The sequence below is a fragment of the Callithrix jacchus genome, chromosome 9 (genome assembly GCF_049354715.1).
Source record: "Callithrix jacchus isolate 240 chromosome 9, calJac240_pri, whole genome shotgun sequence".
NCBI classification, from domain to species: Eukaryota; Metazoa; Chordata; class Mammalia; order Primates; family Cebidae; genus Callithrix; species Callithrix jacchus.
The window spans coordinates 19936558-19962955 of NC_133510.1; the positions used below are offsets into that span (position 1 = coordinate 19936558).

A 26398-nucleotide genomic window follows, 5' to 3' on the forward strand; every position below is an offset into this window, starting at 1 on the left:
GACAGACCATTCTCTCCAAGAGCAGAGCTTTAATTTCCGAGATTTAGTGCATTTACAAAAGTCCACAGCTCCAACTGAAGGCCCCATTGTTCTGTGCTCACCCCTGCCTTGGGACAGTTTATCCTGCTCTGTGCTTGTTTAGGCAGAGGGCACAGAAGTGCCAAGTTTCTATTAGTGTAACATGATTGCTTTAAAAAAAAAAAAAAAAGACTGCTTATGTATGAAAAAGGCTCAGGGAGAAACCAGGGGTCCCCGAGCAGTCTTGCTGGTAAGAACACCCAAAACAGACAAGAGGCACAGCGCCCCTCATCCCCGAAACTACCCACTCAGGCTCCTGGCACGCTCTGCCTCTCCCGGGCTCTTGAGCCCGTGGCACACCTCTCTCCAGGCACGCAGCGCACAGCGCTGACTGTCGGCTACGCTCAGACAGCTGAGAAAAGCTATGTACATCTAGAGGGTAGCACCAAGCCGGCCAGCGCCTGCCTGCTCCTCCAGCACCCCTCCTCTCCAGAAAAAAGGGGGGTCGGAAGGGGATTTCGCAGCGACAGTCCTTCGAGCTGCCCACGGGGGCGCAGCCTCATCTGAGAAGATCAGGCGCGGGCGGGAGGGTGGTGGGGCCGCACAGCGCCTCCTCGATGTCCTCCAGGCAGCCCAGCAGGTCCATGTCGCGGAGCACGCGGCCCAGCAGCTCCAGCGTGGCCTCGCGCCGCGGCGTGCGCCGCCTCCAGGCCGCCAACATGCTGTAGTGCGCTTCTCGGAGGCAACGCCCGTTCTGCAGCTCCAGTCGCTCGATCTCGTGGTCGCTCAGCCCTAGGCGCCGCACGAACTCCTTCCAGCGCAGCGGGGGCACACCGTCCACCACAGCGTACAGCGTCGCGGGGTCGTCGGCTGCGGGGACGAGGGCTGGTGAGCCTCGGGTGGGTGGCAACCCCAGACCCCTCCCGCATCCCGCGCCCTCCGCCTTTTCCAGTCCTCTCTGGGAGCGCAGCCCGTGACCCTCCCACCTGTCCCCCGCCAATCCCCCCATCCCCCACCTACATCTCCAGCCGCTGGAGAAACTCACTGTCTACGCTCTGTGGCTGGTGAGCGCTGTCCTTCCACTTCTGAAGCGGGGTGGGGATGAGGGCAGAGGCGAGGGCTGGGGCCAAGATGGGGTCAGCACCCTGGTAGGGTGGTGCCATCTCTCTGTGAGGAGCCGCAAAGTTGGGACAGTCACCAGGGGTATAGATGGAGCTGGAGGTGAAGATGGAATTGGGCATGGGACTGAAGCCCTGGGTGGAGATGCAGCCTGGAGAGGGACTGAAGCTTGGGGTTGGGGCCAGGGGCTTAGAAGTAGTTCCGTCAGGCTCCCCCTGAAAGAGAGAAGGCGGGTCAGCATTAATGGGGGAGCAAAAACCAGCCCCCGCCCCTCCCCTCTTTATTCTGGATGGGGGGTTGGGACTTAGAGGAAATGAGGGGAGCCTCCGGGAGGTGAAGGATGTTTCCAGGGGAGCTGAATAGGCACTTATAAGGAACAGTCAGGGACATTTGGGAGTAGCTCCCTGATTTCATCTCACCTCTTTTTTAGGCGTTGGTTTCCCACAAACTGAGAAAAAAGAAACAAAGCATCATAAATTTCACTTCCTCTCTCAGCCCTTGCGCCCTGGACTCAGCTGGCAGTGGGGAATTGTGGTGACATGCCTCAGGGCTTATGTGGCCCCAAGGACAAGAGAGCTACTGATGCAGCTCGACCTCTCCCCAGCCATCCAGGGCCACCTTCTGCCCAGAGTCCCCAGCAGTGTGAACTGAGGGGACACTCCTCACCTCCCTCCACACCCATCCACCGCACCCACCCACCTCCTCCCTCACCCTCACCAGCTCCCTCTCCCTCCCAAAGCCCACTCACCAATGGAGTAGAGCTTGGGCTTCCATCGTTGATGACGATACATTAAACCGATGAAGAGGGATAAAATGCAAAGACCAAAGAAGATGACCAGGGGCAACAGCACTGTGGTGCCTGGAGAAAAGCAGGTGGCGGTCAGAGCAAGGGGCAGAGGGAGGCCACAGGGGTAGATGGATGGGTGGGATGGATGGACGTGTGGAGTAAGGAGAAAGAGAGGGCGGGTGAGCATGGGTACCGGGACACTTCTCCTCACCTGGGTCCTCAGGGCCCTTAATACCCTCAGTGGGGGGTAGGCACAACTTCGTGCAGTCCAGGTCTTTCTTACATCTAAAAGAAGAGGTGGCACTGGTGAATAGAGGCTCTACCACTGGAGGAGCACAGAAAAACAACAACAGAGACTGTTGGAGATCCTTTCTTTACAAATATTTTTGCTGTCTCTTGATATAATTTGTTTTGGGAACTGATATAGAAGAATGAAACACAGTTGATCACAAATCATTTAATTTTAGAATTGGCAGGGATCTTGAAAAGGCTGTGTAGAAGATGTGAAAAGCAGCCAGGGTCAGGGTGTAAATTCCAGTCCATTCCTTGGCTAGCAGCAGGAATCTAGGCAAGCCATTAACTGTCAAGCTTCGGTTTCCTCATCACCACAGGGGTCACCCCCTCTCAGGCTTGAGGATTAAGCAAAATCCTTTTACCTGATTGAAGAAGTGCTTCAGAAGGTAACTAGCTAGCTTGGGATTGCTGTTTCATCACTGTTTTGTTGATGAGAATCCTTTGGCAAAGAGAGGTTAATTGGCTTTTTCTTTTTTTTTCTTTTGAGAGAGAGTTTCAATTTTGTTGCCCAGGCTGGAGTGCAATGGTGTGATCTCCGCTCACTGCAACCTCCACCTCCCAGGTTCAAGCAATTCTCCTGCCTCATCCTCCTGAGTGGCTGGGATTACAGGCATGCACCACCACGCCCAGCTAATTTTGTATTTTTAGTAGAGACGGGGTTTCTCCATATTGGTTAGGCTGGTCTCAAACTCCTGACCTCAGGTGATCCGCCCACCTCAGCTTCCCAAAGTGCTAGGATTACAGGCGTGAACCACCACGCTGGGCTAAAGGGCTTTTTCTTAAATGACATTGCTAATTACAATACCTGACTTCAGGGAGGGAGGTCAAACATGCATGTGAAAAATTTAAAATACATGTTGCTGGGGCAGCCAGACAGCACCCTGTAGGACCAGCAGACCTTCCATATTGGGCATTGTCACTGGACAGTGTGGAGCCATGAAAACTATATGGGGTGGTGCTGGAAGGAACTTGAGAAGGTGAGTTCCCAGCAGGAAGCTGAAAACAGGAAGAGGCACTTTAGCCCACCTCTCAAGCTCATGGTGAGAATTACATGGAATGGCATATAAAAGTGCTTTCAAGAAGAGATGAAGCCAGGTGCGGTGGCTCATGCCTGTAATCCCAGCACTTTGGGAGGCAGAGGCGGGTGGATCACCTGAGGTCAGGAGTTTGAGACGTGCCTGGCCAACACGGTGAAACCGTTTCTACTAAAAACACAAAAATTAGCTGGGCATGGTGGCGCGTGCCTATAATCCCAGGTTCTCAGGAGGCTGAGGCAGAAGACTCGCTTGAACCTGGGAGGCGGAGGTTGAAGTGAGCTGAGATCGCACCACTGCACTCCAGCCTGGGTGAAAGAGTGGGACTCCGTCTCAAAAAAAAAAAAAAGAAGAAGAAGAAGAAGTGATGAAGATTAATGGAAAATAAATAGCTTTGGGTCAGACGTGTTATAGGTTTTGTTTGTTTTGTTTTTAGCTCTCACAAATTCACCAAAGGAATGTCATTATGTTTACTTTAAATATAAGAAAGGTAAGGCCCAGGTCAGACATGGTGGTTCATGCCTGTAATCCTAGCACTTTGAGAGGTTGAGGCAAAGGATCGCTTGAGCCCAGGAGTCCAAGGCCCGCCTGGGCAACATAGTAGGACCCTGTCTCTACAAAAAATAAAAAATTAGCTCAGCATAGTGATTCGCGCCTGTAGTCCCAGCTACTCAGAAGATTGAGGCAAGAGGGGATGACTTGAGCCTGGAGGTGGAGGCTGAGCCACGGTTGCACCACTGCACTCCAGCCTGGGTGACAGAGTGAGACCCTGCCTCAAAAAAAAAGAAAACAAAAGTCAGGCTCAGAGATGTTGAGAAACTTGCCCGAGGTCACACAGCCAGTGTCTATGCTGTGGCTCAAACTCTGAGAGCCCTCAGAGTTTATCTTTGCCTCTGGAGAGCCAGGAGTGAGGAGGCCTGGACAAAGTGACTAAGGAGGAAATACCATATTGCACCAAACCGAAGGTGCATCAAGAATAAAGGGTGCCTTTCTTTCCATCACCCGGACACACACAAAGCTGCCAATCAAACCATGACGAATCATCAGTTACAGGAAGATGCGGTCTGATTTCAGAGCTGTGAGTGTATGTCCTAGAATCAATGAACTATGGTAGATCCTATGGCCCAAGAATCTACCTATCTGAGTTGGAAGGGCTACAAGTCCTTAGGGCATGATCTTCTATCCTTGAAGACTTCTTAAGAGTTGAAGAGCAAGGGGAAGGACTGCCTAGTGTCTTAACAAAGTGTCGTCCACTCAGCCAATAGGAGCTTGAGCACTCTGGGGCATCCTGGCATCCGCTGCTCTGCTAGTGGCTCCCTCCACGGTCACCATCCCAACCCATGCTACTATCCAGTGCCCAGCAGCTCACAGAGATACTCACTTACTACAGGAGACACACTTGTTTTCACATAGAAAGAACCCTGCATGACAGTTGCACACGGTGTTCTGTTTCTCCTGGCCTGTGGGGAGAAGTGCCGCACAGCTAAGGAGGAGCGCCTTGCACCCCCACCCCACAGGACAGAGGAAGTGATGAGGGACAGGGTGGGGCGGCTGGCCCAGAGGAGTTGGTTGTCAGACCCACAGACTAGGGAGGGGAAGAAAAGGAAGTGCCCGCGGCATGGGGAAGGGGTCAGCCCCTGGGGTGGGGACAGGGCTTGGGATCGGGAGAGCTGCACTCACAAGGGATATGTATGGTGCCATTGAGGCAGAGGCTGCAGTTGACACATTGGAAAAAGTTTTCATTAAAATAATGCCGGTACTGGTTCTTCCCACAGCCACACTCCGTGTCCCGGTCCACGGTGCAGGGAGAGATCTCCACCTGGCCCACTTCTGGTGTCGGGAGGAGATGGGGTATGAGTCCTGCAGCCCCTTCCTGACACGCCGCTACGTGTGTGTCTGTCTCTTAACACACAGTCACACCCATGCAGTGTCCCACTGACACACGTGCCCACACCCACCTGCCCTCACGCAGGCGGGTGCCCACACCCACCTGCCCTCACGCAGGCACACGCCGCTGAAGACCCGCCTGACTCTCCAGCCTGTGCACACTTACCCTCTCGGCATTTGGAGCAGCTGAGGCAGTGTCTGAGGTGGTTCTCTGAAGCGGTGAAAGAGCCGCTCTCGCACTCCCTGCAGTCCGTGTCCTGCCCTGGGCCTGGACAGTCGTTGTACAAGTAGGTTCCTGTGAACGAGGCAGCAGAGTTAGGCTGCGGGTGAGAGCTCAGGGAAGGAGCCATGCAAGGGACAACAGCAGAACCCTTCCTGCTGGGAACTCACTCTCTCAAGTTCCTTCCAGCACCACCCGCTGTAGTTCTCATCGCTCCACCCTGAAGTCTCTAGGAGAGGAGGGAGGGAGAAAATCCCAGCCCAGGAGAGGAAGCAAAGTTAGGGAAGAACAGCTGAGAGAAGCAGAAGCAGCAGCGCCCCAGACCTGAGGACGTTCACCGTTTCCACTTTCTCCTACCTTTGTGGCACTTGGTACAGCAAACAGAATTATTTTGAGGGTGGATATATTTTCCTTGGGGACACGCACTGTCTCTCTTCTCCTTGTCCCCGAGGTGAGGGACCAGTCCAATAACCCCTGAGGGGTATATTCCCACCAACAGCACCAGGAGCACCTGGGGAAGAATCAGATAGAGGAGACACCATCAGGAGAGGGAGGGAGGGAAGCTTACGGGCAACGGATCTAAAACGTCCCCAGCTCAAGTCCTTCCTCCATGAAACATTCCCCCCAGGCCACCCCCTCACAAAGCTGAGAGTTCTTCCTGGAAACTTAGACAGTTGGGGCCATATAATCTGAAGCTTCATTTTTCTCTAGTTGTCCTGTGTGCTCATTTGTGTTCCCTCAATTCGAAGCTAGTAGGCCCCAGAGCTAAGCTGTATTTTTTTTTTTTTTTTTTTTTTTGAGACAGGATCTTGTTCTGTTGCTCAGGCTGGAGTGCAGTGATGCAATCACTGCAGCCTCCACCACCCACGCTCAAGCGGTCCTCCCACCTTAGCCTCCTGAGTAGCTGGGACTACAGGCGTGCACAACCATGCCCAGCTAATTTTTTTTTTTTTTTTTTTTAGTAGTGTCAACTCCTTCTACCAGTTCAACAAGTCTCCAACAGCTAAACCCGTTCAAAAAATCCTGGTCTCAAAATCCTGGGCTCAAGTGATCCTCCCACCTTGGCCTCCCGCAGTGCTAGGATTACAGCACTGCATTTTATCCTCACTGTGAAATCCCCGACAGCCTCTAACAGTGCTGGACACCGGGCAGATGTTGAAGGTTGTGTTTTTGATTGGGAATTGGCAGGTTACTTCAGGGCTTGTTGGCCCTTTCTTCCAACAAGCAGCCCTGAAGACTGGGGCAGTGTTTCTCCATCTGGGTGCTGGGTTCACAGTGGGATCACTTTGTGAACATTCACAGGGGTAATCAGTGAGGATCTGTGCACATCCCGGGAGCATGTCACACCATGAAAAGCTTTCTGAAAAGTCGGCTGCTGGTGGGGGCGAGCAGTGTTCCTGTGAGCACCACTCCTGGGGAGTGGGCAGAAGCAGAAGGAAGTTTATTTACCCGTTTGTATCAAACCTTATTTGGCCTCCTGCCCTCACATTCCCTGGCCCATCCCCTCCACCTCATAATCTACACAAACACCCAGGGTTGGCAAGGACAAATGGGGAGGGGAGTCAAAGGGAAAGGTTGTGGGCCCTGGATGGGTGGATGGGAGACGAGTTGAGATGGGGACAGGAGTGGGCAAAGGTGTACAGGTCACAGGCAAATATTGCTGGCGAAGGCTGGTGACCCAGCTTGGATGAGGGTCAGGTCAGAGCTGAGGGCGTGCTGGGGGGTCCCGGAGGCCCCTGCACGCCATGGCATTCTGGAAGGTATGCTTTACAGCCTCAGGCCAATCCCGCAGCAGCTAAACGGCTTGCCCTGTTCTGGCATCAGAGCCAGGAAAGCAAAGCCAGGAGTGAATATTTAGCTCCAGCCTGGGACTTTGATCTCTGCCAGTTTCATTTCTGGTTTTCCCTGGGCTTCCACTTTTTTTCTCTGCTATAAGAGTCACTTTATGTAAAGATAAGAGGGTGTCCTCAACGTCTGTTAAACACTGGGGAGCAACAGACTCACCAGGTCACAGAAACCCCAGGCCAGGGAAGAAGGGCCAGGCAACCCGCAGCTGCCCAGCCTCTCCAGCTCCACATTTCTGAGTAGGAGGCCAGTCGCACCCTGAGTCAGCCACTGGGAGACGCTGCAGCTGCAGCTGCAGCTGCACAGGCCCGGAAGCCCAAGCCTCAGCCGCAAACATGTGAAGCCAAACAGAACAAACACAGCGGAGCCCCAGCCCTGGCGGGCGGAGGTGTGCGCCCCCTCTCAGAGGACAGCAACCTTTCCCAGCCCACACCAGCCAACACCGTGCCACCTCCCCTGAAATAGGACTGGGGCATCCAGGGCAACAGGAAGGGCTTGGGGTGGTGATGGGAAGAACTTCCCAATCCTGAAAGTGTGGTTCCTTTCCCCGAAGAAGACATTGGGGCATCTAAGGTCACTGGCATTTTGGATCCCATCCCGGCCGCTTGAGGCAGAGTCAACAGGCAGAGACAGAGTCAGGATGAAGAACTGGGGGACGCCAGTCCCAGACAGCCTTGAAGGAAGCTTTACAGGGACCTCTGGCGAGTGGGGGATGAACCTCCCTGGAGGGAGGAAGAGAGGGAGAGAGGCTTTCTCAGGTCACGTGTTCCTTTTTCATTCCAGTACTCTGGGGGTTAAGTCAGATCCGGGAAAGGGAAATCTTTTCCCAGCAACTCCGCCCCAGTGACTCAGGCCAGAGGGAGGGAGATCTAAGGAGGGGGAGAGGGAACTAGCAGCTTCCCCAGCTCCTCAGGGTCGTGAGTCAGCAGAAAGGCAGAAGGCACCAGCCTGCGTGTAGGACTCCATCAATCCCTTCTTCCTATGACCCAGTCCCTCCTTTCCATCCCCACTGAACCCCCTTTCAACCCCTCTCCATTCAAAGAGCCAGGCCACAGACCCCTGTCCCACTTGGCCCACTTGTTCCGGGAAATGCCTCCCTCTCCCCATTCCATCCCAAAGGGAAGTCTCCCTTGACCCTGGCTTCCACCCATCAGGTCAGTGCCCTCCCCTCCCTGAAGACCACTTGGCTCCTCCTTGCCCCTCAGCATCCTTTAACTGAGGCCCCGCCCCGCTCCTTCTACCAGTTCAACAAGTCTCCAACAGCTAAATCCCTTCAATGAGCTCTCACTCCAGCCCCCGACTCTCCCCAATCCCAGTAGGAAGCAGGCCAAGGCTGCCCTCGCACCCTGGGGTCACCGCATTCCCACAGCCGGGCTGGCTCTGGCCAGTTGTGCTGGGTTTGGGGACCTCCCTGGGGTCCCCAGACAATCCCTAGGAAATCAGGCCAGTTCTGAGTGTCCAAAGCCCCTCCCGAGCCCACTGGCAGCACAGGAAAGGTTCCAGAGCCCTGAGCACCCACTTGCAGGAATAAGAGAGCAGGCAAGAAGAAGAACTGGGCCTGCTTCCCAGGCTTCCCCTGGCCCCCAGAATGCTCCAGGTCAGCCCTCCCTGACCCCTAGGAGCCAGGGCCCTCAGACTCCCCCCAAGTGGGCACCACTGCTGGCACCAGCTGGCCCAGTGAGCCCAGTCCTCAGCAGTTGCGTAAGTGAAGCCAATCAGCGGGAACAGGAGGTGAGCTCTGCAAGCCCAGACTCCAGCCTAGAGCAGGGGAAGGGCAGGAAGCTAGGGTGCCGGTGGAGAGACAGTTGAGGGGGTGGCCCAACACCCCTCCAACTCCCCCGCAGTTTCCGCCAGGGGAGGCTTTAAAGTGTGACTTCCTGTGCTGGGGCTGCGGAGTGGGGAGGCGAAGCTGAGATCTACCTTGTGGTCTGACCCGGATCCAGCCACCTTGCAGGGACTCAATTAGTCTTCCTTTCCCCTGCATTCACATGTCTGTTCATTTAATGTCAAGATCTTGGGGGAGGTCATGGCAGCTTCTCCTCTGAGGGCCCAGTTGAGATCCCTTCTCCCTTCCATGAAGCCTCCATTGATGATGTCTGTTTCCTCCATCCCAGCTCCTTAGACCTTCAGCCCCTGTGAACTTGAATTCTGTGAACTGACCCTATCTACTTTTGGCTCTTATCATAATATGGTTATGTTGGGTGACAGATATGATCTTCCCAAAGTGACCACGAACCTTGGTCAGATGAGAGATCAAAGAGGGTCTTGGTCGGAAAGTATCGGAGAGATCAAAGAGGGTCTTGGTCCTCTCAGCTCCCAGAACCAGGCCTCTAGACTGGGAGCAGATAAATATTGATCAACTGATCGATCTAATGACACATCTGTCTTCCACTCTGGTGGAAGCCAGTGATCCCCAAAGAGGGAGGTGAGGAGACAGCACACTGGTAGGAATATATTGATCTCCAGGGGATAGTTTTCATACCATTCCCCACCTCCCCACACATAGGCACACACACCCATACTGAAGAGTCTGGTGTGCTCCTCTCCTCTTGAGAAGCACTGATGGGTGAATACAGTGCATCCATGATACAAAGGCAGAAAGAACTTCGAGCACCTCTGCTCTAGCTTGGTAGGTACAGACTTCCACGTGACCATTCCCCTGACTCTTAACATGCCTCAGATGGAATTCATCTGTCTCCTTACCTAGACGAACGACACACCATCAACTTCCCAGACAAACGCTGAGACCTTGCCACGCTCTCTCCCCAGGTCCCTGTCCCTATCCTTGCCGCCATCCTATGTGTCAGTTCATCTTGCCAGGCCTCCCTCTGTGAGCTCTCCGTCCTCTCCACATTCCTGGGTCGCCTTACACCTGGGTTATGGAAGGTGTGAGGCAACCTGCTCACATTCACCCTACACACTTCCTTATCTGCGTTCAGGCTTTTTTTATTTGGAATGGAGTCTCACTCTGTCACCCACGCTGGAATTCATTTGGCTCACTGCAACCTTTGCTGCCCTGGTTCAAGCGATTCTCCCGCCTCAGTCATCTCAGTAGCTGGGATTACAGGCTCCTGCCACTATGCCCGCCTCATTTTTGTCTTTTCGGTAGAGACGGGGTTTCACCATCTTGGCCAGGCTGGCCTTGAACTCCTGACCTCGTGATCTACCCACCTCAGCCTCCCAAAGTGCTGGGATTATAGGCGTGAGCCATCATGCCCAGCCAGTGGCATCAGTACTTTCAGGCTTTAACTTGCACGCACAGGTGTGTGAACTTCTCTCTGTCTCCAGGGCCTGGCTCCAAACACCATTTCCATGGTCATGGAAATGATCCGAATGAGCACTTCCAGAGATGCCTCACTTCTTTTTTGACATTCTTTTTTTTTTGAAACAGGGTCTCACTCTGTCGCCCAGGGTGAAGTGCAATGGCACAATCATAGCTCACTGCAACCTCCACCACCAGGATGGAATGCAGTGGTGTGTTCAGGCCTCACTACAACCTCCACCTCCTGGGCCCAAGCGATCCTCCCAGCTCAGTCTCCTGAGTAGCTGGGACGACAAGCATGCTCCCCATGCCCTGCTCGTCTTTGTATTTTTTGTAGAGATGGGGTTTTGCTGTGTTGTCCAGGTTGTTCTCAAACTCCTGGACTCAAGCAATCCATACGCCTGGACCTCCTGAAGTGCTGGAATTACAGGTGTGAGCCACGTCACCCATCTGAGATGCCTCACTTCTAATCACAGTCCAGGAACAGCGTGTCCCGTGGGGACATAAGCCCACCTGGGCTGAAGCACCCCAGGCCCCAGGCACTTCCCTTTACCTGTTCAGGCTACCTTTACCCTCTGTTTTCCAGACAGGCAGCCATCCAGTAATTACTACTAATCAGAGCAATATACAAACTTTATTTAATGTCAAGATCTTGGGGTTTATTGAGTGCTTTCTATTTGCTACAGCCTGTTCCCCTGACGGACTGTCAAAGCTCTGAGCAGGGATTTTGTTCTCTCCTGTAATCCCAGCACCTGTCACGGTGTCTAGCCCAGAGCATGCACTTAATAAATCAAATGAACACGTAACATGTATCAGAACAGCTTCTGAATAAAGGAATGAATGAATTCCTTCACCCGGGACCACATTCAACGTTCTTCCTCCATCCTCTCCCCGACTCCCTCTAATGTTCCCATTCTCACTTCTTAGTGTTTCTCAACATGGTCTTTCCACTCCCGCCAAGGTGTCTGGCTTCCTGCCACCCTGCCCATCAACACAAAATCCCATGTCTCCATTGCTCTCCTCTCCCTTACATCAGCCTCCCACTCTGCCTTCCTCCTTTCTATCTACCTTGCCAAGCAGTGACTTTGGATGTCAGTCTCATATCCACTTTTCTATGAGGCTTTCCCTCCCTCATCCCATCTGACCCATCTCTTGTTCTTTAATTCATTCGGCAAATAGTTAAGGGGCACAGTTTATGTGACAGGTCCTGTGTGGGTGCTAGGGAGGCCGAGGTGGGTAATACACAGCTCGTGCTCTCAAGAGCTCTCGGCCAGCACTTTGGGAGGCCAAGGCGGGTGGATCACCCAAGGCGGTCAGGGGTTCAAAACCAGCCAGACCAACATGGTGAAACCCCGTCTCTACTTAAAAAAAATACAAAATTAGCCAGGCATGGTGGCACAGGCCTATAATCCCAGCTACTAGGGAGGAGAATTACTTGAACCTGGGAGGTGGAGGTTGCGGTGAGCCGAGATCACGCCATTGCACTCCCACCTGGGCAACAAGAGTGAGACTCCATCTCAAAACAAACAAACGAAAAAGAGCTCTCAGTTGGGTCAAAGACAGTCATAGGCCCTGAAATCTATATAGGGAGACTCCAGTTGCACAGTGAAGGACACCGAAGCAGCCTGGGGAAGCTCCTGAATTTTGTGACACTGAGAGCTGGAGCTGAGACCTACTAAGCAAGGCAGGGCCGTGGTCAAAGGCCCATCTCGCTCCCCAGTTCTTCCTCCTTCCACTGCTGCTCAGGACACCACATCACCATGCATTTTCCTCGGGATTGCTCTGAAATCATTTTTCACTGTAAGCTGTCTTGGTTCCTAGGCTGTAAGCTCGTGGAGAGCAGCAAAATCCCGTTTGCTTTGCCACACTCTCTCCTGTATCATTCTTCTCTAGTCCCCTACCCCACCTCTCTCTCTCTCTCTCTCTCTCTCACACACACACACACACACACACACACACACACACGATCACACACTGTGAGCTCTGCATTGCCCAGTGAATGGTGAGAAATTCAGAAAGATGTTGCACTCTCTTGGTTTCCCCTTTCCCCCAACTCCAGACCAGGCTTCTATCCCTTAGGCAACATAATCCCACCTGGGTTGAAGCACCCAGGCCTCAGGCACTTTCCTTTACCTGTTCCTGCTACCTTTAGCCTCTGTTTTCCAGACAGGCAGCCACCGAGTAATTACTACTAATCAGAGCAACATACAACCTTTATTGAGTGCTTTCTACTTGCTACAGCCTATTCCCCCGATTGACAAAGCTATGAGCAGGGATTTTGTTCTCTATCACAGTGTCTAGCTCAGAGCACGCGCTTAATTAAATCGAATGAACGCTTAGCATGTATCAGTCTAGTCAATTTTCAGAACAGTATGAGGTCATGACTATGACACCCATTTTGGAGATAAAGAAACGAAAGCATGGAAGCTTAGGTTATAAGACCTGCTCTTGCTCATGCCACTGGTACGTGGGAGAGCCAGGGCCACCCCAAGCAGAAAACAGAAGCAGGATGTCAGGGCAGCTGTCTGGGTGAAGGACAGTGGGGAGAAGGGAAGATGGGGTGAAACTAAGGAGACAGGAGGAGGGAGAAGAAGAGTCAGACCCTGACGGAGACGTGCCGCTTGGGGACCTGGGGCTGGAAATGTGGGACCAGAGCGGAGTAGAGAGGAGGTGCAAGGGTACTACAGAGAAAAGATTTTAAAAAAGAGGCTCTTGGAAGTCTGTGGAGAGTGTGGGGAGATTGTTGGAAAGAAGGGAATGGTGGGAGTGGAAGAGCATAAGAACGAGGAGGTAGGCACAGCTTTCAGAGGCCGGGCAGGGCAAGGCCACAACAGGGCAGAGAAAATCTGCCCGATTTGATGGGCCCAGGGCGACTGAACGGGATGATTCCCTGACCAAGACATGGAGGGTGATCAAGGATACATTGAAACAAGGCCGAGGTCAGAGAAAGGGACATTTTCCAGTGACGAAACAACTTTCTACCAACTTCCCCAAACTGAACTGTAGAATCAGAAACCAAGGGATTGTTGTTTAGGTCTGTGGGAAGCAGGGGGTGGGGGAGGGGAGGCTGGAGGACAGGCCCAAGGACACTTTCCAGGTGGGGGTAGTGCTAGCTCCCTGTGAAGAGTCAGTCCCACAGAAGCACCTGCCTACCAGCAGGCAGAAGGGTAAGGAATGCCCCCAGGTGAGAGGCCGGGACACTGGGGCACTGTTTACTGGGTTGCCCTGCCCCATCCAGTGTCCCAGCCCATTCTCAAATACCTCCCCCCACGAGCATCCCAAACCCACCACACCAATGCGTCACGCCTGGACTCACTCTCCCCACTTCCCTAGCCACCTTACTCCTGCCCTACAGGCGGTGCTGAGCCAGCCTCCATAGGCAACCTGGCCTCCCCACAGCCCGACACACTCCAGGCCAGCCAGCTGACCACAGGGACAGGGACAGAATTCAGAACTGTCTGGGCTCCCGGAGCACTAACCTTCCTACTCCCACTCCTTTCCTTTCCCCGCCAAATCTGCCCCACCCTGGACCTATCACCTGCCCCCATTCCCGCGGCTCCGGCAAACTCCGGCAAACTCCGGCAAACTCCCACGCTGTCAGGGGCCAGGGCTTCCTTTTACTCTCTCCCTTTCGAACTTCTCCAGTTCCCCTGCCCTGCCTCAGCGCAGCCCCTACTCCAAAAGGCGGATGAATGGGGAACCCCACACTGGCAGCGGCTGACGTTAGGACCTGCTGGCCTGAGGCTCGTGCCAGAGCCAGGCTGGGGCAGGAGAGGCTCAGCCCCCTCCTGGATAGTGCCCACGCTGGCCGGGCAGGGCCTCGCCCACCAACCCACTCTTCCCTTTCTCCCTGGTCTCACCAGTGGCAGCAGCAGGTCAGTCACGATGGGGAGGCCCATGCCAGACACCTATGGCCTCTCACTCCCCCATTTGGGCTCAGGGCAGTGTGGCAGTGGCAGCGCAGGAGGCTTCCCGAGTCTGGTCTCGGTCTGTCCAGGACGTCACAAGTGTCTTGGGATGACAGTTAAGGGTTGAGACTCGGGCATAGAGACCACGGCCCGGTCCCAGTGATCTTGAACCCCAAAGGCTAGAACTGGAGCCCGGGTGCAGAGAATTCTGAGAAATTAGAGAGGAGGAGAGAGGAGGTGGGAGGAGAACAGTGAGGCAGAGTGAGGCAGTGTTGCAACAGCACACCAGGAAGAGCTGGAGGAGGAGGCGGGAGGCGGGTTAACTCTTTGTAAGCCCCAGTCAGAAGCACAGGAATCCCAGATCCGGCTGCCTTGCACCCTGAACCCACCAATCCGAACCCACCAATCCGACCACTCCCAACCAAACACCAGGGTGCAATAAGCCCCTTCCCCCATCACCAGCTTTTCCCAAATGGAACACAGCAGTGAAGAGACCCAGAGCTTGGTAGTCAGAGTCACTGGGTTCCAGTTCAGAATGCTTAGCTTCTTAGCTGGGTGGTCTTGGTCACATAACTGAACCTCTCTGGGTCTGTTTTCCAATTTGCAGAGTGGAGATAACCTGTCTCCTGGGGTTCCTGTGAGGATTCGTTCAGACCGGAGAGATACAGGTAAGTGTCTGCCACACCGCAGGTACTCCGCGTCCCTTACTGGCACTCCCCTTTATTTACTCCGGAGTTCTTCACTAGCCTCCACGCCTCCCTCTTTCTTGGGAATTTACTTGTCCAATCCAAACCTCAAAGTAAGCCTTAACCCTCGTTTTCTGTCCTGACTGGGTCCCTGCCACTACTTACCCCAGGTCTCATCCACTCTCTGCCTGGTCAGGTCTCCCTGCCCCACTGCCCCACTGCTGATCCTGGCTCTGCCACCAAGCATGGGGCATCAGGCAACTCCTCTCCTCAGCCTCTGTTGGTTCCTCATTTATTAAATAGAGGCAACAATGCCTGCCCACTACATGTGGAAAGTGATGCCATGGGGATCAATGAGACACACGAAGCTGCTGTGGAAATAAAGGTATTTCTATCAGGTGTTCCTCATATATTCCCAAGGCCCTTTTCCCAAATATTCTAATACATCAATTATAAGTGACCCTAGAGATCATTTACTCCAACCCCATAGGTTTTTTTCATTTCTTCGTTTGCTTGTTTTTCATTTTTTTGTTTTGAGGATCCACCCCGTTTCCCAGGCTGGAGTTCAATGGTGCCATCACAGCTCACTGCAGCTTCGACCTCCTGGGCTCAAGTAATCCTCCCACCTCAGCCTCCCAAGTAGCTGGGACTAGTGTTTTTTGTAGAAACGGGGTTTCACCCTGTTTCACAGGCTGGTCTTGAACTCCTGGGCCCAAGAGATCTGCCCACTTCAGCCTCCCAAAGTGCTAGGATTACAGGTGTGAGCCATTGTGTCCGGCCAACCTCCTGGTTTTATAGAGAAGAAAACTGAGATCCAGAGACCCGGTGTGCCAGGAGGCAGAGCCAGTAGAGAACACCAGACTCCCGACTCCCGGTCCAAGGGCCCCTTTGGCTAATGAGAGACACACTGCCACTTCTTCTGTCACTTTGAGTCAGACCCCACATCCTGACTCTGGGTACTTTATGCCATCCCCCCTGATGCAGATGTCTCCCCAAAGAATCCTACAACAAAGATAAAACATTTACACAACTATCTTCTGGGTACAATGACCTTCCCTACACCCAGCCCCATCCAAGGGCCTGCAGCAGCCGAGGCTGCTAGAAATGAAGGGAGTCAGAGAAGAGGGGGGTCGTAGAGCTTCAGAACTTGAAATCAGAGCTCCTCACCCCTTCTCCCTCTGAGATGACCTCCCAGCCGCAAGACCACCGTCCCTGGCTCTTCCTGGCCTCCCCTCTGTGATCTGTAGATGAGAATGGCGCTTTGGGGTCCCGCACTGCGAGGGGAGCTGACTCCACCCCATCATCCAGAAGCTGGACTCAGAGAGGGAGCAGCTCACCACCACCGTGAAGGGAGACCCCGGGGACAGTAGAAGCAAACCCGAAGCAGAGTTCTTGAAGAAGCAGGGACCTTAGAATCAAGTGCAAGTTTCCAGTATGAAGCAGCAAGAACTTCAGTCTGCTCATCTAAAAACTGGGAAACACGCTGGTACCCTTCAGAGAGCTGGCTTGATGCTTAAATCAAGCATGTGAAGTGTTTAGCAAGCGTTTGCCATATATTAAACGGTCAATGAGTGATGGCATGATGCCAATTAATTTTTTTTTTTTTGAAACAGGGGCTTGCTCTGTCACCCAGGCTAAAGTGCAACAGTGCAATCATAGTTCACCTAACCTAGAACTCCTGGCCTCAAGCTAGCCTCCCACCTCAGCCTTCTGAGGGGCTAAGACTACCATCGCACACCACTGTGCCCAGCTAGTTGTGTTAATGATTAATAACAGCTTCAGGGAGATAAGTGATACAGTGGAGTGTGGTGTGGGAGAGGGCTGCAAAAAAAAAAAAAAATGACTTCAGTGTCCTATTTTTAATGCCACAAGGTATTTCTAATAGTCTAAAAGTGCCAAAGCCATAACACATAACCTGGCACAAATGCAGAATATTTCTCAATATTTAGGATAAATGCTTATTTACTCAATAACTTTACAACGTTGGCACATGTAGTATTAAATTGTTCAATAAAATGTTGTTTAGAAAAAAAAGACAGTGAGAAGTGGGTGGATCTAGGAATATGAAAAACTGGAACGTTTCGTGAAGGAGGTAAGAATGAGACCATCATCCCTCCAGGGATAGAAAAAAATCATGATCAGAGGAGATGCAGAAACAGGACACAGGAGACGAGGAAGCACAGAATCGGCTGTTAGGGTTTGTAGAACAAAGGATGAAGAAAACAGCTACCGATAGCAGTGACCTTCCTCCCCCATCACGAAACACACACATACACACACACACAGGCACACACATACACACGCACACACACACAGGCACACACACATACAAACACTGGCACACACACAGGCACACCCAAACACCGGCACACACATACACATGCACACACACACAGGCACACACACACAGGCGCACACACACACAGGCACACCCAAACACCGGCACACACATACACATGCACACACACAGGCACACACACACAGGCACACACAGGCACACACACATACACAGGCACACACACACAGGTGCACACACAGGCACACACAAACACTGGCACACACACAGGCGCACACACACAGGCACACACACACACCGGCATATACACAGGCACACACACACAGACACATGCTTAACCCAAAGGGTCGCTGAACTCCCAAGTGCAGGTGACATGGGTTCTAGCCCCAGCCCTGCCATTTAGACTGCATGTGTCATAGCGTGGCAGGGTGAGTCAGAAAGGGACCGGGTTCATGGCTGGTTCTGTAAGAATTATGAACCTTAGCAAGTCACTTCATTTACTAAGGCTGATAAGGAAAATAAGTCAACTTAAACCCTTTTATTGCTAACAGCCTGATTCCAACTCCTAACCCCAGGGTCCAGGAGAAACCCACAGACAAGAGAAGATAAGGAGACAGGTCCGGGGGAAAAGAGCAGGAAGCAGGAGAAGCAGGATCCTGAGGGAGATGACTGCAGCCATCCATGATACACCTGGCTATGTCTGGCAGGTCCTCCTGCATCAGCCAGAGGAGAGGGCGCTGGGGACCAGGCGGGCCAAGGCTGAGGCTGAGGGGGCAGACAAGGGCAGTCTGTGCCTGAGGGCTCTGACGGAGAGACTGGTGAGGCAACACCCGTTTCCCCTTCGTCAGCTCAAATCTAGGAAAGGGAAGTCAGCAGTCGTCACACCGTTTCAGGTCACAACACTGCCTACCTTCCTACCCATCACCAGCTCCTTCTCCTCTTTCCCTGAGTCCCTTTCTCCTTTGACTCCTCAGAACCGGGAGACTGTAATTAAGATGAATAAGACTAGGCTGGGCGTGGTGGCTCAGGTCTGTAATCCCAGAACTTTGGGAGGCTACGGCAAGCAGATCACGAGGTCAGGTGTTGGAGACCAGTCTGACCAACACGGTGAGATGGTGAAACCCCATCTCTACTAAAAATTTTTTAAAAAAGAAAATAGCCAGGCGTGGTGGTGTGCACCTGTAATCCCAGTTTCTCAGGAGGCTGAGGCAGGAGAATCGCTTGAACCTGGGAGGCAGAAGTTGCAGTGAGCCAAGATCACGCTGCTGCACTCCCGCCTAAGCTACAGAGTGAGACTCTGTCTCAAAAAAAAGAAAAGATAAACAAGACGAAGGTGGCAGGGACAGAATCCCCAAAGATGGTGAGAAAGGGATGCTTCTGGATTGCAGGTCTTACGCTGGAGCTGGGGAGAAACCAGGATCAGAGAGCTGGGGTTCCACTAACACATCCTTCAGCCCCTCCCAGGACCACAGTCTCTCCTTTACTCAAGCTGGGAAGGTTCCCGGTGCCCCTCTCTGCAATCTTGTATGAATAAGACCGTATAAGGCTTTGCAGCTCCAGAAGAAACTGGCCTGAGCCTCATCATCCTCCACCACCACCAGGCGGCTGATGGGAGATGGACAGGTGAGGGTTCATTGTCGCTGGGTGGTGAGTGAGACTCAGCAAATGGAGTCAGGGCGGGGTGGGGGGAGTGTTAGTGATGATGGTGACTACAGCAGAGAAGGAAAAGGAGGATCAGCCACTGGGCAGGGCAAGTGTCCCCAAACACTGTCAGGTAGGTCTCCTGAGGGGGCGGCACCATGTCTCCCCGCTTCCACCCTAACATGGCCACGGGCACATAGCAGCAACACCCATGGAGGAATTCACGAGAACATTTGTCCCTCTTAAGATCCCATGAAGAATGGTCACTTCCATGGTGCAGCCAAGGAGCATGGGAGTCTATACCCTCCCCCAACCCTGGGACCACCCAGAAGCCTGGGCGGTGACTTGTATCCACTCCCTGCCCCCTTCGTCGTGCCCCATCCAGCTCTCCAGACATTCCTTTATGCAACAAACATTTATTGAGCACCTGCCTACTTGCTCCAAGCAGGATGATGGGCTAGACGTGGAGCATATGTAAATGGGCAAGATTCAGTCCCTGACCACAAGGCCCTGGCAGTCTGTTGGGGAGGCAGACACAAATGCACAAGTGTTACACAACAGCAGCACTCCAGCATGACACAGCGTGCTACAGAAGCCCAGGAGAAGGGGCAGCGATCAATTCTGGGAAAGACAAGATGGGGTGGAAGCCTTCACAAAAGTAATGGTGTCTGAGCAGGGTTCTGAGGGATGCATAGGAGTTCTCTGGCAGATGGTTGGGGAAGCTTTCAGGCTGAGGAAATATCCTGAGCAGACTTGAGTATGAAAGACACAGGGCAGAGACACCAGGGCATGGCTCTGTGAGGGCATGCATATGAGGCTAGAGGAGCCTTGGGGCCACCTTTACTACATGGGTCTGCTCCAGCCCTCGCCTGGGGAGTGAGGGAAGGAGAACTGCCTAAGAAATAACAAAGGAGGCTTTTGGGCGGGGTTTTCCACCCAAGTTCAAGAGGAGGAGCAGACATCTGTGTCACTAGAGAGCAGTGTGGCCAGGCCAATCAGGGGCTGGCTTTAGCCATCGCTGGGCAGGAAACCCATGCATGCCCGCGTGTACCCTTGGCTGTGTTTTGTTCTGGTCGTCAGTCATTTCTTAGGAAAGTTCCTTGTCAAAGCTCCAAGTTTGGCTTGGCTGATTCAAGGGAAAAGGAGTCTTGTCTGCAGTTGAGTGGGGAAACCAGAGTGCTCAGAGGCAGTTCCCAGGGGCACGGAGCTGGAGCCAAGGCATTTCTGGGTAGCTTCATTGGCCACTGTTCTTGGAGTAACTTCCTGAAGCCCTTACCCATCTCCTTCCCCTCCACACATCAAAGACAGTCTGGGCGGCTCCGAGTGGAAGCCCTGCTCCTCCTTTAGTCCAGCCAAGGCCAGCCCCTCCCACCAGGGGAGCATCTGCCTCGGTGAGAGGAACCTCTCCTCTCTCAGGGCCCCCCCAGAGGACAGGCAGAGGAGCTGGCCCCTGTGGTGCCCCCTGGAGATGGGCAGGAACCCAGGGTGGCATAGGCAGGGGGAGGGGCTGTCAAGGCTGGGGAGGGAGCAAGACCCGGCTGGGACAAGGACAGAGACGTGGGGTGGGGGCAGAAGTGGGAGGGGAGGGAGGATGCCGGGGTGGAGGCCACCTCCTGAGCACCCCTGCCCCCTCGGCCTGGAGACCAGTATCGGCTTCGGAACCTTCGGAGCAGCATGAGGAACGTGATGACCAGCAGGTCCAAGATGAGCTCAGCCATCTCCACCACAGACAGCACTGAGGAGCCAAACCACAGGCTCCACTGGCTGCCCAGGTTGGACAGGAGGGTGACCATCTGTGAGAGGAGAGGCACACTGATGACGGGGCAGAGGGCTCTGGGTGGGCTCTGGCAGAGGAGCCCCCATCCCTCCTCATCAAGCGGTTTCCCTTCATCCCTGAGGACGCCCGAGTCCTCTCAGCCTCACAGCGGTCCCCTGGGCTCCTTGTCTCTGCTCCTGGCCAGAGTCACCCAGAGAAAACTGAGAACTGGCCCCACAGTCAGGGGCAGCTGCAATGGGGACATGGCTCAAGCACCTTCTCCCCAGCATCTGGCATGCCTGTCCCTCGCACCACCCCCAGAGACCTTATGCCCTGGCTGAGCTCCTTCGTTCAGCCCTCCCAAACTCCCCCTGCTGACCCTCTTATTTGGTCCCCTGCCTCAGAGACCCAGAGCCTTCTGACCCCACAGAGACAACCTTTTGGCTTTCCCTGACAGCTGCCCTGCTAAGACAGACCCCCAGAGCATCACAGGTTCCATCCAGGCAGGACCCACCGTGACAGAGGGAGACTCGGAATTGCTTTTGTAGTTCAGCTCCTTGAAGAAGATGTTGACTTTGGCCACTCCATTCCTTAGATGTGGGTCAGAGGGCGGGAAGAAATGGCAGAGGATGAACTTCGTGGACCTTCGTCTAATCAGCCATATCGACCCCTCTTCCTAGGTCTATTTTCCCTCCCAAAGATCCCTTTCCTGCAGCTGGGACCAGGGCAGGACTGACCTCTTGTTGCTGATGGTGTAATTGTTCTGCAGGGATAGCATCTGGAAGACCCATTTCTAGGAAAGAATGGGGTGTCATCAAGGTCATCCCGTACTCTTCAGGCATACAGGGATAGGGTTGTGTCAAACACACTCATACATATATGCAGAGAAGGCCACAGCATTACATGGGTACACACATCCCCCACCTGTCCCTTCCTCACACTCTACCTGGGATGTCACAGAGGGCCATCGTGAGTAACCAGCAGAGAGCTGGTAGCTGGTCACACTGGGGATGGAAAAAGGTGCTCAGTGTTGGGGGCAGAGCTCTCCCACTCAAAGGTTTGGCTGGGTAACCCGTATTGTACCCAACCTGTACCCTCAGCAAGGGACACTCACCTGCATGGCTTCCGGCACTTGGTGAAACAGCCCAGGTGGTCCGAGGAAAAGTCAGCCTGGAGCTTATAGTAGCAGTAGCCTGTGGGTACAGAGAAATGCCTGTTTTCCTAGGGCACCTCAACTTCCTCCGCCCCACACCCAAGGGGTCTCCCCAGATCTCTGAGTACGCACTTTACAAAAGCATTAGTTAGCATTACAATGATGCAGTACCAGGAAGTGTTTAAGAAATTAAGCTAGCCAGGCACGGTGGTTCATGCCTGTAATCCCAGCACTGTGGGAGGCCAAGGTGGGTGGATCACCTGAGGTCAGGAGTTCGAGACCAACTTGGCCAACAGGGTGAAACCCTGTCTCTACTACAAATACAAAAATTAGTTAGGTGTCTGTACTGGTGCGCGCCTGTAATCCCAGCTACTCAGGAGGCTGAGACAATCGCTTGAACCTAGGAGGCGAAGGTTGCAGTGAGCCGAGATTGCACCATTGCACTCCATCCTGGGCAACAAGAGCGAAACTCTGTCTCAAAAAAAGAAGAAGAAGAAGAAAAAGAAGAAGTAATTAAGCTAGGCCAGGGACAGTGGTTCAGCACTTTGGGAGGCTGAGGTGGGAGGGTCCTTTGAGCCCAGGAGTTGCAAGTGAGCTATGATTTTGCTTTTGCATTCCAACCCTGGCAACAGAGTGAGACCTTTTCTCTAAAAAATAAAATAAAAATTAATGAAGAAAGAAAATAAGCTAAGTCTGGGGAAGAACAAAACAGGATATGCCAGTGTAAGGAAATATAGGCTATGGACAAAAACTTAAAAGACACAAAGAAAAATGGGAACAATCATTGTATGAGAATAAGGGAATTAAACCACAATGAGATACCACTTCACGCCCACTAAGATGTCTATTATTTAAAAAAGACAATAAGCCAGGCATGGTGGCTCACACCTGTAATCCCAGTACTTTGGCAGGCCAAGGCGGGTGGATCACCTGAGGTCAGGAGTTCGAGACCAGCCTGGCCAGCAGGGTAAAACCCCGTCTCTACTAAAAATACAAAAATTAGTTGGGCGTGGTGGCGCACACCTGTAGTCCCAGCTCCTGGGAAGGCTGAGGCAGGAGAATTACGTGAACACAGGAGGCAGAGGTTGCAGTAAGCCAAGATTACACTACTGCACTCCAGCCTGGGCAACAGAGTAAGACTGTCTCAAAAAAAATAAAATTAAAATTAAGAAAGACAAATAACAAGAATTGGCAGGATGTGGAGAAACTGGAACCCTTTTACAGTGCTGTTAGGAATGTACAATGGTGAGGTCGCTTTGGAAATAACCTGGCAGCTCCTCAAAAAGGTTAAATATAGATTACCATACGACCCAGTAATTACACTCCTAGGTGTATAGCCAAGAACATGGAGAACATGTGTCCACACAAAAACATGTACACAAATGCTCACAGCAGCATTATTTACAATAACCAAAAAGTGGAAGCAACACAAATGTCCACTAACTGATAAATGGGTAAAGTGTGGTCTTTTGTTATTCAGCTATACAAAGGAATGAAGCACTGCCGTTGCTACAACACAGGTGAACATTGAAAATATTACGCTAAGTGAAATAAGGTGGACACCAAGATCACATGTTCTAAGATTCTATCTATATGAAAGATTCAGAATAAGGCCAGTTGCAGTGGCTCACTCCTGTAATCTCAGCACTTTGGGAGGCCGAGGTGGGCGGATCATGAGGTCGAGACCAGCCTGGTCAACACACTGAAACCCAGTCTCTACTAAAAATAGAAAAATTAACTAAGTGTGGTAGTAGGCACCTGTAATCCTGGCTACTTGGGAGGTTGAGGCAGGAGAATCACTTGAACCTGGGAGGTGGAGGCTGCAGTGAGCTGAGACCATGCTATTGTACTTCTGGTTGACAGAGTAAGACTCTGTCTCAAAAAAAAAAAAAGGCTGAGTATGGTGGCTCATGCCTGTAATCCCAGCACTTTGGGAGGCTGAGGTGGGTGGATCATGAGGTCAGGAGTTCAAGACAAGCCTGGTCAATATGATGAAACCCCTCTCTACTAAAAAATAGAAAAATTATCTGGGCGTGATGGCAGGCACCTGTAGTCCCAGCTACTCGGGAGACTGAGGCAGGAGAATTGCTGGAACCCGGTTGTTGGAGGTTGCAATGAGCTGAGATCATGCCATTGCACTCCAGCCTAGGCAACAGAATGAGACTTCATCTCAAAAAAAAAAAAAAAAAAGAAAGAAAGAAAGAAAGATTCAGAACAGAATAGGCAAATCCATAGAGAAAGAAAGAATTGTGATTGCCCTTGGGCTGACAGTGGTGACGGAGGGGAGGGAATCTTGGGAACTGCTAATGAGTAAAAAGATTATTTATTTTTTTTTTTAAGACAGGGTCTCACTCCATCACCCAGGCTGGAATGCAGTGGCCTGATCATGGCTCACTGCAGCCTTGACCTCCTGGGCTCAGATGATTCTCTCAGCCTCCGAAGTTGCTGAGACTACAGGTACGTACCACCATGCCCAGCTAATTTTTGTATTTTTAGTTAAAGACAGGGTTTCGCCATGCTGCCCAGGCTGGTGTCAAACTCCCGGGCTCGAGTGATCTGCCCACCTTGGCCTCTCAAAGTGCGGGGATTACAGGTGCGAGCCACCGTGCCCGGCCTGAGCAAGTACAAGGACTCTTTTGGGCACACTAAAAATATTCCAAAATGGATTGTGGTGATGATTGAGCAACTATGGGACTGTACTTAAAACCTAAAACTAAAAACTAAAATTTTACTAAAATAAAATTGTACACGTTAAATGAGTGAATTGTATGGGATAAAAATTATCTCAATAAAGCTGTTACCCCGGCCAGGCATGGTGGCTCAAGCCTGTAATCCCAGCACTTTGGGAGGCCGAGGCGGGTGGATCACGAGATCAAGAGATCGAGACCATCCTGGTCAACATGGTGAAACCCTGTCTCTACTAAAAATACAAAAAATTAGCTGGGCATGGTGGCACGTGCCTGTAATCCCAGCTGCTCAGGAGGCTGAAGCAGGAGAATTGCCTGTACCCAGGAGGCGGAGGTTGCAAGAGCCGAGATCGCGCCATTGCACTCCAGCCTGGGTAACAAGAGCGAAACTCCGTCTCAAAAAAAAAAAAAAGCTGTTACCAAAAAATAAAATAAAATAATGGAACTGTAGATTCTCCTCCTCCCCATTTCTCAAATTCTAAGTAATGTTATTTTGTCACTATTGCTACTTTTAGTTCCTCAGTCCGAAGTCCTTCTTCATTTCTGACCCAAATCCCTACCAGGGCTGGAGATCTTTAGGAAGAAGGGGAGGCAGCTGGCCCTCCTCTCCAGGGAAGTGAGCCCTAGGAAATAAACAGACTGTGCTTTCAGCCTTACTTCCTCTCTCATCCTCACGATTCCTCGGCAATCGATATTCTTATTTTTCATTCACAGATGTGCAAACCCACAGCATGGAAATAATTATTTGAGGGCAGGGAGGAATGATGGGTGACGTCCCCTCTGTCCTGGTCCTGCATACCCTGGGATGTGTCACATCCTCCCCCTGGACCTCAATTTGCTCATGTGAGAAAGGAGGTGAGGCCAGATGGCCTTTGGGTTTCCCCCAGTTATGATGTGCTACAATCCTCTAAGGTCAGAGAGACAGGAACCAGGAGGCCACGACTGGAAAGTCCAGGCAGAAGAAAACTGCGGAGCCAGCCCAGGAAAGAAGCGGGACAGTCACCACAGGAGCCAGGCAGGGATGGAAGTGGACGCTGAACACTGGGATGAGACAATCCACTGCCTTTGAGGGCCTCTGCATCTTCAGTGCCCGCTACCATGTCACCTCCCTCGATGGCCCTCAGCCCACCCTGTGGGACAGCTGGGCCCAGCAGAGCCCTGGGAGGAGGAACTGCAGGGGGAACCGGCCAGCTGTGCCAGGGAAGAGCACGCACTTCAGGAATAAAAACCCTTGGAGCTTCCGTATTTTCTTTTTGTGATGTTCTTTTTCTCAGCTTCCTGGCACACAGCTTTCCTGCCAAACAACTCAGCTGTAGTCGAAGGGAAAGAGATTTGCTACTCCTATACCAGGATAAGGAGGAGATTCCAAGGTGCTCCAAACTTTGATTGTGACCTTGTTCAGATTAAAAAAATATATATCTTAAATAAGCAGATCCAATACATGTATTTGATTTCTGTTTTTGTTTTCGAGATGGAGTCTCACGCTGTCGCCCAGGCTGGCGTGCAGTGGCTCAATCTCAGTCACTACAGAGGATCACGGCAACCTCTGCCTCCCGAGTTTAAGTAATTTTCTTTTTTCTTTTTTTTGAGACGGAGTTTCGCTCTTGTTACCCAGGCTAGAGTGCAATGGCGCGATCTCGGCTCATCGTAACCTCCGCCTCACGGGTTCAGGTAATTCTCCTGCCTCAGCCTCCCGAGTAGCTGGGATTACAGGCACACACCACCTCGCCTGGCGAATTTTTTGTATTTTTAGTAGAGATGGGGTTTCACCATCTTGGCAAGGCTGATCTTGAACTCCTGCCTTG

General features: G+C 52.4%; 3 protein-coding genes across 12 annotated transcripts in view; 1 reads left to right on the plus strand and 2 right to left on the minus strand.

Moving 5' to 3' along the window:
• Positions 1-14: 14 nt before the first annotated feature.
• Positions 15-14637, minus strand: TNFRSF1A (TNF receptor superfamily member 1A). 2 transcript variants are annotated; one of them, XM_003733711.4, is made up of 10 exons: positions 14327-14637; positions 5717-5870; positions 5306-5434; positions 4933-5082; positions 4634-4712; positions 2136-2209; positions 1886-1996; positions 1557-1585; positions 1064-1352; positions 15-888 (listed from the first exon to the last, which is right to left on the minus strand). In XM_003733711.4, the coding sequence occupies exons 1-10, from the start codon at positions 14363-14365 to the stop codon at positions 578-580; spliced, it is 1365 nt and encodes a 454-aa protein (XP_003733759.3). In that variant the 5' UTR covers positions 14366-14637; the 3' UTR covers positions 15-577. The 2 variants fall into 2 exon arrangements, with proteins under 2 accessions (XP_003733759.3, XP_035111382.3); XM_035255491.3 differs by lacking the exon at positions 4933-5082.
• A 181-nt stretch (positions 14638-14818) lies between these two features.
• LOC144577746 (uncharacterized) lies at positions 14819-26018 on the plus strand. Of its 7 annotated transcripts, none has more exons than XR_013522274.1 (3): positions 14819-15042; positions 24247-24363; positions 25308-26018. XR_013522274.1 is itself a non-coding variant. In XM_078337947.1 (3 exons), exons 1-3 carry the CDS (start codon positions 14847-14849, stop codon positions 25850-25852), a joined length of 441 nt encoding a protein of 146 aa, XP_078194073.1. In that variant the 5' UTR covers positions 14819-14846; the 3' UTR covers positions 25853-26018. The 7 variants fall into 7 exon arrangements, 1 of the variants encoding a protein (XP_078194073.1); XR_013522275.1 differs by having other exon boundaries at positions 25506-26018; XR_013522277.1 differs by lacking the exons at positions 24247-24363; positions 25308-26018 and adding an exon at positions 15599-16649 and having other exon boundaries at positions 14819-14879; positions 14982-15042.
• SCNN1A (sodium channel epithelial 1 subunit alpha) overlaps positions 19398-26398 on the minus strand; it is a 30594-nt gene continuing 23593 nt past the window's right edge. For all 3 annotated transcript variants that reach the window (XM_035255487.3, XM_035255488.3, XM_078337945.1), the window contains 5 exons: positions 21868-21946; positions 21700-21757; positions 21491-21546; positions 21268-21343; positions 19398-20790 (listed from right to left, as the gene is read on the minus strand). In XM_035255487.3, coding sequence (XP_035111378.2) covers positions 20410-20790; positions 21268-21343; positions 21491-21546; positions 21700-21757; positions 21868-21946 — 650 coding nt within the window. In that variant the 3' untranslated portion in view covers positions 19398-20409. The remainder of the gene's footprint in view (positions 20791-21267; positions 21344-21490; positions 21547-21699; positions 21758-21867; positions 21947-26398) is intronic.